Source organism: Pterocles gutturalis, unplaced genomic scaffold (genome assembly GCF_000699245.1).
Source record: "Pterocles gutturalis isolate BGI_N339 unplaced genomic scaffold, ASM69924v1 scaffold16581, whole genome shotgun sequence".
In the NCBI taxonomy this organism is placed as follows: Eukaryota; Metazoa; Chordata; class Aves; order Pterocliformes; family Pteroclidae; genus Pterocles; species Pterocles gutturalis.
Genome location: NW_010105851.1, coordinates 15,134 through 28,982, shown reverse-complemented (window position 1 = coordinate 28,982; position 13,849 = coordinate 15,134). Strand labels below are relative to the sequence as shown.

Genomic DNA, 13,849 nt, shown 5'->3' with positions numbered 1-13,849 from the left:
AAAAAAAATCAAAAAACCCAAAAAATACAGCGAATTTTAATTTTTCTAAATATTTTAAAATTAATAACACAATCATATGAGTTTATGTATTAATACAGTTATTAAAAATGCCAAAAATTATACTGGCGTTGTTTGGATTTTTAATTACTGAATGGAACAGTTCATTGTAATAACACTTGTATAGTAAAGGAATAAAACACTAACTTAATGAACATGTTCATTGTAAATGGTTGTGTATTATAAGACTTCTCCAAAAGAGTTTGTATGTTTATGAAAATTTATTTGTTTCACCTGAAGACCTTGATGTGGTTCTTACCCTAACAGAGTTTAAAATTCACATTCACACTTTTTATATAAATAGTAATAAGTTTAATTATGTAACTAAGTATTTTTATAAAGTATGGCATTGTTTGAACTGTTTTGCAGAATTGGTTCAAAATAAATTTCTCCTTGATTGCATCTGCTTATTTGAGGGGGGGGTGGGGTGGGAGGGGGACAAAAGCAGAGTAGCCTTTATATTGAGTGGAAAAGGAGGGGAATAAAACCTTCATGGGTTTGGGGTGTATTTTTATCCTCTGTAAACTATTTTAATGTACTTTCATACAAGATGCTGAGTGCATTATTGATGTGAAAAGGGAGACATTTTCTACAGCAGTTCAGAAGTCTTTGGCAGGAATGGGCTAGAACAATTCTGCTGGACTTAAAACTAACCCCCATGACAGGCAGACTTGGGATTCTTGTGAGAGCAAGTCCAGCATCGACTCTCAGCTGGTGGTCACTGCCACGCTGTAGGGCAAACGCATTTCCTCTCTCTTGCTTTGTCTGGTATTAGCAGCCACTGTTGACTTCTGTGCAATTTTTTCAGGGAGTTTTATACATTTGTTCTTGTGATAGCTGATGTTTTATCTCAACTTCATTGAATGTTACCTGTCTCAACAACCAGTGTAACTCAAACCGCAACTCCTGATGTGTATATTCAGTGCCACTGTAGATCAAGGAGCTAGTACTGTTTGAGTAACTAATACAGCACTAAAACCATTCTTCTTGCAGAACCTGCAAACTGCAAAGTTTACTGTATTTTTAGTATTTCCTGTAATGTAATTAATGTTCCGCTATTTTTAATTACAACAATCGTGTAATTTCTGGTAATCTGTACTCTCCCCATTGTCCATCGGAAGCCTGTGATACCCGTTCTGCATGCTAGGCCTGCAGATTGTTTCTGTCATGCGTTGTTTCAAGCTGTAGTATTTTAAGGATATTTTCATACTATCTTTGAGTGAACTTCCAAACATAAAAATGTGTACAATCCTACTATTTAGATAAAATACATCTCTATTTTAGCATAAAGCATTATGAGAAGAACCTTATGTGTTCTTATCCTTGCAACCACTGAATTGTCATTTCACTAGGCTTGTGAGTACCTCTTACTACTGAAAAGGAGCCTTGGAAAGGTCTTTTAAAAAACAAACAAACAAAAGTCTCCTGGAATTTGCTGATGGGTAGAAACAGCCAGAATGCTCTCTTAGCCATAGTCATCTACTATTTATTCTAAAACACATCCACAGCTGCAAAGAGTATAAATGCATATAAACAACTAAACTTAATGATCCCCCACTTTTGTTATTTATTTTGATCTGTTCAATCCAATAAACTTCTTAGTTTTTAAATTTTCTGTGAAGATGCTGTAGATGTTTGTATTTTTGCCAACTTTACCCTAACACAGAAGACTTTGTTTAGAGCTACACGGTCATGTTGTGTTTAAACCCCAGGAGCACTCACGGTCGGCTTCACATTGCAAACAGGAGATCCAAGCTCTCACACCTTGCTAAGGAATTTAAGACCTAAATTTGAATAACTGATTTGGGCACTATAAACAGGTCTGGGTGGATAACTGCTGAAGTCCAGAATTGTGATTCATCTCATAGCTATTCTCTTGTGCAGTAGGTGTTTGGACTCTTACTGTGCACGTGCCTGGAAGCGCAAGTGCCTTCACAGCAGCACGTCTTGCACCTGCCTCAGCCTGACCCTGGCGCAGGACTCCCATCGGCCTGCCAGGCGCTGCAGGAGGCTGGCAGTCAGTCCAGGCCTGGGAACCCCCGTGATCTCCTGCAGACACCTTTTCAAGACAGGGTGGGAGGAGATGGTAGATGGGAATGGGGTGGCTGTATCTATTTTTGATATAATGGCTTAGAGTGGAAAATCTGGGCTCTGATCAAGAATCCTGGATTGCTGCTGGATCCTATACAGGTGGTTGTTAGGTGTGAGAAGCTGTTAAGAGGTTGCCTAGTTGAGAGCAGAACCCACTGCAGGACTTCACCCACAGACACAGGTTTAAGCATTTGCTCAAGGACCAGGTTCCTTTTTCTCTCTGCACTCTTCACTACTGACACTTAGAGGGAGAGTGTTAGCTGGAGGAACATCAACAGCTTCCCTGCTTCTCCCTTAGCAGAAGGAGGGGAAAGGAAGAGAGCGAGATGGAAGGATGGAGGTGAGCAGCTGAGGTACGAAGTTCTGCACTCCTTCACAGGGCAGAGGGAAGCAGGTTTGAGGGGTGTGGCATAGCAGGTGTCATCTGTTCTCTCTGTCCTGTTTTGAAAAGGAGGTAGAAACATAGGGGAACCGAGGAGCATCTGTTCCCTTGTGTGCACTGGAAATAGAGCAAGGCTAACACCGAGTGCTGCTTCTGTTCTCTGTGGTGGTTCTGGTCAGCTCACCCTGACTGGTTCCTAGCAGAGTCCCTTTGTATTAGCTGGGGAGTCCCAGTACAAAAAGAGAGCATTGTTCTGCTGTCATTTGTAAGAGTGAACCTTGATCAGTTCTTAGGAAGAAAAAAAAATATACAGAAAGCCTAACCAGATTGATACTAGCCCCTGGATCCCAAATTCACAGGGGTGCTTGCCTCTGGAGCTCATTCCAGAGTGATGGCATTTCAGACAGTCTAACAAGTAATTTACCATTTCTTTCCTAATGGATATACGTGGATGTAGGATTTTGTGTTAGGTTTCCCTCCTTTCCATGTGGGTACAGCATGCCTACGAACTTAAGAGTTCAGGCATTACTGTTGTTTACTGGTCCTACTCTTGGAGCTTGTTTTCCTTGTCAGTTCTGCATGCAAACATGTGCTTCTTGCAGGTAGCACATTGGTTATTTATTTTTAATAATCTCTTTTAATTTAAAGGCATATTTTTTGTCAAATTGTAATAGCCACTGTTGTTGGGGGATCAAAGTATTCATATCACTGTGTACATTTACAGGATATTGTCCATCTCTTAGTATTTCATTTACTTTGAGTAAAAACGTGTTGGCCACTGTGTTGCTTTTAATTTGTTCTTAAAACAGTAGACAGTAGTTACCTAGTTAAACTCAGCAGGGTCTGAGGAACAGACTGGAAATCTAAAAGGGAAACCCAAATACAAGCACTGTTTATGAATCAGTCATGTACCAACACTGAAGCTGACTGCTGTGAAAGCATTCCTCTTTTTATCAAAAAGCTTCTCCCAGTAGGAGCGCTTCACCCCTCTCTTTTGTGCCCTGCTGCTGGGTTACTGAGTTTCTAGCTGAGGCTACTGATAAGTACATACCAGGAAATGAATAGATCAGTGCATCCTACATTTGGCCCTGAAAATCCATCCCATGCATGCTAACGACTCGCTTGTTTCCTGGACCTCAACAGGTGCCAGCTGCTGCATTCACCATTCATTCAATGCCCCCACATTTATTCTCATCAGGGGCAGCCTTCCAGGGGCTCCATGGCTGATGATCCTTCTCAGCTTCAGTGTTTGGAAGAACCAGGGTTATATTTGCTGTGTAAGGAAGCATTTCTGCCCTTTCAAAAACAAAAAAGGATAAATCTCAGTTCAGCATGACTCCTATGATCAAAGTGCCACAAATAAGAACATCTAATCACTTGACTGCTTCATCATTAAAACAGCGAGGATGGTTCCCTGCTCCTCCAGCAACTGTGGAATACACCGCTCATGGAGATGCTCAAGGTGTGTTGTCAGTGAATGCCTGTGCTAGACTGCAGCCCCTGCTGAATCCTGGCAAGGAGGCCAACTCTACTTCTGCCCTTCCGAAGAGTTCCCAGGAAAAGGCAAGAGCGTTGGCTCACATTTCTTCAGAGTGGAAGCTGGCGACTAGATGACTTACATCCCTTACACCCCTCTACCCACCTTCCTCTTCTCTCAGTTCTAGCCTAGGTGCTTGCTCTTCACAACTAACAAGCTTTTATTTCTCCATATTGTGGCTGTTTTGTAATAGCATGAACATGTATGAGAATTGACAGAATTAAAAATTAGATACCTTTAGCAGCCGTACCTGCCGTCTTATTTTTTTCTTTTTTTCTTTTTTTCTTTTTTTTTTTTTTTTTTAATGGAAGGTGCCTGACAAATTGAGCAGCCTTACTAGAACAAGGTCAGACCCATATCACTTTCACTGGAGTTTTGATTTCATTCTATGTTACCCTCTTCACTTCTGGAATGACTCTGTCTTTCAAATTGGCTTATGACTACTGTACATGTATGACTGCCATTGCAATATAAATAGTTTCCATATTTACATTTCAATTTAGTGTTACAGGTTAAGGTGACTGCATCAACATCTGTGCATTTAATCTTGACACCTTCATCAAAGGATTCATTTGCAAGGGGAGATTTTTTTTTCATATATGTCCTTGTTTTGGCCAGGACTGAACTGAAGTTCAATCGATAGCTTCAGTGGGTTTAAGGTTATAATAACTAGATTACTAATAGGCTAAATATAATCTCTGGTGCCACTGTCATTAGAACAGCCCCAGCCTTTTCAGACTGCTACTAAGTGTTCTGAAGAGCACTTAGCAATAGATATGTCCCCTGAGTTCAATTGTTCATGATGATGATAAGGAATGACCCTCTCCACAGCTTGGGCATGCCAAGTGTCATTCAGGAAGATAGCGGGATACACATCTGCTTTGACAGGCTGGCCTGCCTTGTGCAAATGCTCTTGGTTTAGCGACAAAATAGCACAACCCTCGCTGGTTCTTCGTCCCAAGACACTTATGCCCTGCAATGGGCAGAAATCTACTGATGGGCAGCATCTCTCTTTGGGGTTTTCAAGGCATCTGCCATCTTACCCAACAACTTTTATTACCTAATATGTAGCATTTCTCACTCTCAAACCCTTCACAAATGAGATCAGTTCCATTATCTCTAGATGGCAAATTAAGCAAGGGGAGAAGAGGTATTTTGACATCTCCAGGATCATGTTGAAGACCATGACCGAGCAGCAGCCAGAATCTAGCATTTGTTTTGCTGGGAATTTTCTTTCAGATGGGTGACTTCTAGATGAAATGTGGCCATGCAGCAAAATTGACAGTGGCCACCCAGATCTGGGTTACATGTTGATACTTCACATTCATAGACTGTCAAAAAAATTGCTTCTTGAAGTATCAGCTGAGGAAAGGGCCCACAGCCATTCTGTTACAAGCATTTGGCTGCAATGAGGCAGTAAATTCTGCTATGCTTTGCAGTCATATGTGCTGTCAAGGCTTTCTTTATTCACGTGGTCAATAGAGATGTGGGAGAAATGGTCAACAACTTCAGAGGCTTCTACAGAGAGCTCTCCAGCGACAGGCAGCTCTTCTGGGTAAGACACATTGGGGGTCCTGTTGTGAAAAGGATAGTAAAAAACAAAATGTGTGCATTTCCACAAAAGATTTCCATTTTTATTCTTGGAAATTTGGAACATATCTGGTGCTAAGGCAAGCCAGTGTGTGAAAGTGACCACTGAGAGAGTTCCAGGTGGGTATTTGATGCAAGTCACAAATTTCAGCATCTGTTTCTTTTGTAATTTTTAACCAATATAGATTCCTCCTTTTTTCCAGTGTCAGTGACTTTTCCCCTTGCTGTGTCATCAACAGTGCTGTCTTCTAATTTCTGGCAACCAAAATATCATTTAACAGAAACAGAGACATCGGTGAGTACCGAACCACTGTGGATGACACTGGTGGATGTACATTTGTTTGCTCAGCAGATTGGACCAGTGAAGAGTGCTGTGTTCTTGGCTGAAGCTGCTCTCCTGAATGTTCCATGGGCCAAGTGAGAGGGAAAGGTAATGCTTATAGGATCTCAATATAAGAATGCTCATTAATTCAGAGAGATTCCCTGCTCCTGGTTGCCCTCATTTGCACATCTGATCTTGATTTTGGAGTACCTTATACATATGTTTAGCTTCAAAATATCAAATAAAGTACAGACATTGCTGGGTTCTTGGAGACTATGCACATGCTTAATTTTTGCAGGATGGAAAACTGTAGCAACTGCACTGTGCTTAGTGGTGGAACTGGGCAGAACATTTCGGAGTCATTTTGTTGGAGCTCTGGCATTTCTAAAAGAAAATATTTTTGCCTAGTCCTGCTTATTGGATGTTTCTCTGGATGCCCTTCTCTTGATTTCACCTTTCTTACTTGGAGATTTTAATCTGAGATTTTAATCTTTTAGCCACTTCCCTACTGAATATGCTGTTGATCTGAAAACATCCTTGAAAAGTGCAGCTGGCCTCTTTGAAGTGCAGCTGGGGTACCTAGAAAACAGAGACATCCACAGATACCACCGATAGGAACAAAACAAGGGACTGTTAATGGCAATTTATCATCTGGGAAGGTGGAAAACAGCCTGAAAAAATAAAATTGTTCTGAAGGAACAGAAAATTGCATGATCTATGAGTTGTTGCAGGTGAAAAGTAGAAATTAACAGTATCTATTGACTGCTCAATGTCCTACTCCCTCATGTCTCTGTGATATAAAAATGACTTAATTTTTATCCAAAATGGAACCTCTCTCTTTCTGAGAACTTCCCAGTTGAATCCCACATGAACTTTCTATGAGCTGTTGGTCTCTCCCCAGGGACGCCTAGCTGAAAGCAGCATCTGTAATGCAGATCATTTTGGAAGTGAGATTCCGCCTGCTGTTTTATTGGCTCAGTCTGTCCTCCCCTTTTTTGGGGATGGTTGGGTCCCCCTCTGGGATCTGTTTGTTCCCCCCTTTTGGGATGGTTTGGCTTCTTCTGAAATCTGTATCATTCACTTCGTATCGATATTATATAGATACATATAAGTAATCTATCATCAGTATATCTGCTGTTATATTGTGATGTTTGCTTCACTAATGGTAAGCTGTAGTAGTGCGTGTAGTAGTATACAGCTACGTGGCTGCTGCTGTTATTGGTTGTCCTACAATACTGATTGATCCTATTATTGATTGATACTATATTAATGATTGCTGATAGTAATTTGTAATAGTTTGATATATATTCATATTCATTTTATTAATAATTGGCATGTTTGCTAGCAGTGATTTTTGTGGTCATATACCTGCTTGTGGTGATTTTTGTGGTATTTGTGGTAACCTGTATAATTAAGTAGAGAAACTTAGAGGATAAAGCTTCCACGTCCTTGTGTATTACAGAATCCTATAAACCCATGGTTGTGATCTCTCCACACCTATAGGCCAGGTAACTCTTCAGGTTGTGATGGGCAGAAATTGGCCTTTGCTCTGTGGCTTTGAAACTCTTGGTATAGAATCGTAGAATCATAGAATGGTATGGGTTGGAAGGAACCTTAAAGATCTTCTAGTTCCAACCCCCTGCTTGTGAAAGCAATCAGCAGCCTTCAGCTTGCCGAAGTCCAAAAGCATAATATAGCCCAAAAAAGAGGCTCATCAAAAAATTCACAAAGAGACATCTTATATGTTGAAAAGGTTGGTTATATGATGATGATTTCCAGCAAGGGAGAGGGCTGGAGGGAAGGTCACCATTTCAGGTAAGACAGTATTTTTTTTCTTTTTTAATAATCACCCCACCAATATTGCATCCATAATGAAACTAGGTTAAGAAGGATGCTTAATCCTTAATGGTTTTCAGGGGAAAGCGTCAAATGCTCTTGCTTGGGGTGGAGAACCACATTACTTTGGTGTCAGTAATTAATTTTGTGTGCCAAATGTAAACATGCTAGCACTTCATGACACCTCCTCATAAAGAAAAAAAGCATCTGCATGTTATCTCTTTTATGGCATCCATGTGGTTCCCATTATTTAATTTGTTTCGTTTTCTAGTTTCTGTGGAAGTTACTAGTCGACATAGTAAGGAAATCTTCTTGTATTTCCAGTCTAAAGGCAACTGGGCCCTATTGTTTTTAACTGTATTAGAAGAGTACATGTTTTAGTTGGTGTCCAAACTAAAATGGTCTTACAGCTCATTTCAGACAGAAACTTTCCCTGGTGGTGGCTGTTACTTTCTGCTCAGAGATGTCATTTCCTCCTAATATACCCTCTTCATGTGTCTCCCCTCATGCAGAGACGCAAACTAGCCCCTTTTCTGGGGAAGCTGTACAGATTGTCTTGTCCAGCTCTAGCGTCATGTCTGGCAGTGTGACTGATGTCTACTGCTAATAGGAAGCTGTGTCCATAAAGACTGTGCTTTAATCTGTAGGTCTTTGTCTATGATTCGGCCAAGCAGCTGCTTTTTTAAAAAGTCTGAATAATTAGGGGGTTGTTTTAATTTTTTTAATCGCTGCGGGCTTTTCCCCCAAAATAACTGCTTACTGAAAACTAAAAGCTCAGTAATTGAACTGTATATGCTACCATTGTCTGCTAGCAAACGCCTTGGGCCTCCTGTGTTGATCTGTTTGCTGAAATGATCAGTCTTTTTGGGGCAATTCTGTTCAGTATTAAGATCTAAAAGAGCCTGTTCTAAAATAATCTGGTTTTTCCTGAGAGCAGGAGGTGTGACAACAGAGGTGCTTCTCTGAGTTAATTTGAAAGCTGGAAAGTGTGACTTGGTTTTCCCGTTTAATTTCTTACTCCTGCTTGGATAGAGTTTAAAAGGAAGCTGAAAAGGGCTCATCATCAACTACTCACAGCCATGAAATTAGGCACACACACATTTGGCAGTATAACACAGGCTGATGAGGTGGTTTGGGGGGAAGGTTCAGAATATCTGCTGTCTCAACTCCTTGCTTACTTCAGAGAAACAAGGAAAAGATTGACAGACATTCCTCAAGTGACTAGCGTTACTTAATCTTTTTTTCATCATACTGTTTTATTATGCTGTGCCTTTTTATTTTATGTCATCCATGAATCAGGATGCAAACAACTGCCATTCTCCATGGATTTCAGATACATTACTGATATGTTAACAGATGAAGAAGCTTATGGCAAGTCATCTTTCCTTCAAAGCTGTAGTTCGGTACCCTCAATCCTTCTAATCCTGGAGCAGTCTCATCAGTTTTGGTGGGAGTAGCTCACTCAGGAATACACCACCAGCCTGTGAGACTGAGACAGGTTGGAGGGACAACTGTAATGACAAAATCTGGAGGGTGAGGAAAAGTTTTTGTTCAGTGTAATTTGATATTTATGCTTGTTCCCCTCCAGAAATACTCCAAAATGGCCTGCTTGGGAAGAAGGAAAGGAGTGAGCTTAAACAGATCTGTACCTGATGAAAACCATTACTCTGCATCTCTTAGAGAATGTGAAGGGGACTGTGTGACATGAATGAAGCCTGTTGTTTGCTACCATCTTCTCACATGTCCAGGAGTGCAAAGTCAGACATTCATTTTATGCTATGTTGGTGACTTTTTGCCACATAACTTTGTGTCGGGTTAGCAAGGAGGTTGTGCTGTTCTCTGCTTCTTCCAAGGATTTATCTGGTTTGCAGTTCTCTTACAATTAAATAGGCATGGAGAAGAAGGAAGGGCTTATTCAGCAAAATTGTTCTATTTGATTAAAATTATGGTTTCAAGGAAAAAAAAGAAGTCAAAACACCTCCAATCCTTCAGTTTCCCCAAGAACATTTTTTGATGCACTATTTAACAAAATAATCCTCTGTTGACTAAAACACAGCCTGACTTGAAACCATTCTCATCTGCTTCAGAACAGCAAATGTTGAAGCATGGATGTCTGGCTTGTACAAGATCCTGTGCCTGGCTGGGCTACTCAGACCAGCAGTTAAAACTGGTTTGAATATTTCATCTTACAATAGTATGATTTTAAATGCTACATGAAGTGGGGAAATGCTAACAGATTATGATAAATTCTCACTGCTCCTAAACACTTAGAAGTTTTGCTGGACTGAGTAAAAATGTAACATTGCAGATCCAGTTTGGGAGATAAAAAGCAGGCCCAATGCCATTTAAGGAATTTTCCCAGTAAGGCAGAGTGTTATGATCCTGTCTATGATCAAGGATATACCCAAGGAATTTGAGTATTGAGAACAAGGTATTAAGGTAGAAATGGAAGTCTCTTTATGTTGGTACCTTGTGTGTAACAGCGAGTTTGCATGGGTGCAGCTGTGTTGGTTTAAGAAAGGAGCATATGCACACAGGGATACTCAGGAAAGTGGTATGAATTAACCAGAAGTGTGACCATTAAGAATTTCAATAAAAACACATAAAATCAGTGCTTGGATAGCTATGTTTAGAAGAACAGTGCCCTTAACCTGAAGCAACTTCATAGATAAGAAACAGAGATGTCTCCTTCACAGACAACATGAACCTCAAAAGTTTGATAATTGCTCATTTCTTCTAGAACTTCTGGTTGCCTTGGTGTTGAGGAATACTATGAAACTGTCAGCAGCAGGAGGCCCATAGCTTCCTTCAAACAGCAGGATCCTTATTGCCAGAGAGAGTTGTATGTGCTTGGCTTTCTGTGAAATATTGTGAAACCTTTTGACAGTTTATTGGTGTCAGATTTAGTTAATACAGACGGGATTTATCTTCTGGGAAATAGATGCCTTGGTATATCTAGAAATAGTGTTGCTGAGCCACAGGATGTTCATACCTGGATTAGAAAAAAATCATCATATGTTACAGTTAGCTGGGTTGAGGAGTTTGGTTCTGCTGATGTTATTCATACATCTGATCTCATTTTCTAATGGTTTTCTGCTAGGAAATGATAAAAAGTTTATTCTTATTCTGAAAAGTGTAAATTAATATTATTCTAGAGGAAATGTGGTAGAGTTATTTGGAGATGTATAATTGATGTAACTTTACTTGCAGTTATGCGTATAGGCCTTGAGAGAAGGCTGGAGAATGTAAACACTTGTATTGAGGATTATTCTTCTGTGTTTTATGCTTTCAATAGACGGACTAGATCTAGTCTAACTCTTCAAGCTCTATGACATGGGCAGCAATGATTGCTTCTGTATCTCTCTTAGACACTTCCCCCTTCTACTACTGCATAATGCTGCATTGCAGGAAAACTGTAATGGTAAGGCGAAGCGGAGGGCTGATCACAAACAAAGATAAATGTGTTTCCATTGATTTATGAAAAAAACTGCTGTTTTATTTTCAGAGCAGGATGAAGCCTACTCACAAGGGAAGTAATAAGAATGTTCTTTCTGTAAGACAGTGATGCTGAAATTGTAAATTCTAGTGTATGGATTCCAGTTTTACTGCTGCATTAATAATTCAGAAGTAATCTATATCTTGTTCGAAATATGCACCTTTGTTCAAAGTAAAGGTAGGTATAGGTCTGTGGGATGATATCTGCAGATTCAGGCTTATATGAGAAATTATTTGCCCTGACAAAATAATGGTGAATATCACTTTTTACTACTATACTATGTTATTTTCTTTTCAAAAGATGAAATATCTCTCATTATATACATTTTTTGACAAAGATTTTTGTCTTCCCTCTTCAAATCCTGAATAATGATGGCAGCAAATGCTGATATGTATCAACAAAGAGCAGTATTGGACATGACCAAAGTAGATGTATGACTAAGAATTTTGTCCTGTATTTCTGTGCCAGAACTTCCATTCAAGTCTGTGGAGAACCCCCACTTCCAGGATTGTCTTTTAGAAGATTTAAAGTGCTTTTTATATCCAGCAAGGCTTCCAGAAGAAAGCATGTTAACATTTTTTCACCAATGCTTGGGCAAAAATAAACTGGAAATGAAGTTTTTAAAACTAAAATATTTGAATGAAAAGAAATAAGTAGATGGAAGTCACACATTTTGATTTGGAAATGTTACTCTGTTGACTGCTGTGGGCTGGATTCTTTGCCTGATGTGCTCCCTGACATGCCACAGCTGCTGACCTACGCTGGGTGCTGCAGTGCAGCACAGGGCTTTCATGGGATGCCATGTATCATGAAATGCTGAACCAGGAACTCTGTGAATACAGGAAGGCAAAGACCTGAAGAGCCTGCAGAGGAACCACAGTGTTATTTTCAGATGTTTCACTTTTTGTAGGGAGACAAAGTCTCCTTTGTGTGGGAGAGAAGTGCTGCTTGAGACACTCATCTTACTTAAACTACTGCATTTTTCTGTCAAGAAGCTTTTCTGCTGAAAATTTCAGGCAGACATGTCCATGGTTTAGGGTGCTTTACTCAAGTATATGCTGCCAAGATACATGCATTCCCACAGAAGACTCTGCTCTCCTTCCTGCAGCTCCTGATCTGCTTCACACTCGCTGCAACTCAGTGTTAAGTGTAGCCAAAAGTACAATACGAACAGAATGGCAATTCCAGCTTTTCATTTCCTTTCTATTTCCTGAATTTCTACCACTTCATATCAATTCTTGCAGCTCTTTTTATTAGAGTTTGACAGAAAAAAAAAGTCAAAAGAATCCTTCAGTCTATTTGATTCTTATTTTCTTTATCCCCAGATGCTGGATGCAAACCAACAATGGGAAATAAAGGAAGCAATAGAGTGGGTCACTAAACCATCTGAGTTTAAATCCTTGTGGATTAGGGAGCTAACTTTTTCAGATGAGGATATGCATATCCAGATGGGACATGCAACAATTTCAATGGTTGAAGAGTTATTTTTTTTTATTTCAATAATGATATAGTGACTCCAGTCAGTACTGTTGTGTAATTTTGATACTGCTCCTTCACATAAGCAGAGTTCAGGTTGAAGTAGTTATTCAGAGTACCATTAAATGTATTTGCTACAGGACCTTGACACACATTCTGCACCTGTATTCCCTTAAGTTTGAAGAAGTAGTTTGTTTCTAAAAAAATACCTAAAAGGACTGTAATGCCTGCATGAGCAAGACAGACAACATTTAGTATGAAATCTGAATGGACTTTTTTTTTTTTTTAAATGTGTAGTTTCTGGTGAAATTGAAAGTTCGGTTCAGAATTTGTGCTCCCAACACACTATACTTAGCAGCACTGTTAAAACCCCAGATGTACAGTATGTGCATTTCTTCCTTGCTCTACACACCCTGCTGTATAATTCTTTACATTGCTTATGGAGCTAAGAAAGCAGGAAAAAAGAAATCAATATAAAGTTTTATAATGTGTGTTACATTTTCTATAAAATGAGTAGAAAACAGTGTGCTCAATCAACTGTTTTTCTGTCCTTTATGCTACTGAGTAACTTCATTGGGAATTAAAAAACAGAAGCAAGTCTTGAATGTTAGTTATTTCCTTTCAGACGTCAGCACTGATAGGAACTGGTGTGGCAACCAGAGAGCATACGAGTGTTATGTGTAAGTGCTTTGGGCTTTTTCCTAATTACTTGGTATCTATTAAAACTCTTTTCTGCCAGGATTGCCTCCTTCCACCTTATCTCCCTGGTTCTTTTCTTCCCACAAATGATTTCTGTGAACAACCTGGAAGTATCTCATTTTCTAAATTACTATTAGGATAGTAACTGCTAACATTTTCTATTCTGACAGCTGTGAGAAATATGAAAGAATGCATTCATGATCATGATTGCTCATATGAAAGGTAGAGAAGCAAGGCACAGAGAGTAAATTCATGCTGCTCCATGAAGCACACTGCGACTCCTTGAGACAACTTGAAGCTGTCTGGAACATCTGTGCAGGGCAGTGTAGGCTGGACAATGCAGTCTGTACAGAGCTGTAGGGC

At 39.8% G+C, this 13,849-nt stretch overlaps 1 protein-coding gene across 1 annotated transcript in view; it reads left to right on the top strand.

Moving 5' to 3' along the window:
* The first annotated feature begins 9,137 nt into the window (after positions 1-9,137).
* Positions 9,138-13,849, top strand: part of ENOSF1 (enolase superfamily member 1) — a 10,376-nt gene continuing 5,664 nt past the window's right edge. The window contains exons 1-5 of the mRNA XM_010087563.1: positions 9,138-9,186; positions 9,404-9,442; positions 9,903-9,985; positions 12,637-12,783; positions 13,413-13,452. Coding sequence (XP_010085865.1) covers positions 9,138-9,186; positions 9,404-9,442; positions 9,903-9,985; positions 12,637-12,783; positions 13,413-13,452 — 358 coding nt within the window. The remainder of the gene's footprint in view (positions 9,187-9,403; positions 9,443-9,902; positions 9,986-12,636; positions 12,784-13,412; positions 13,453-13,849) is intronic.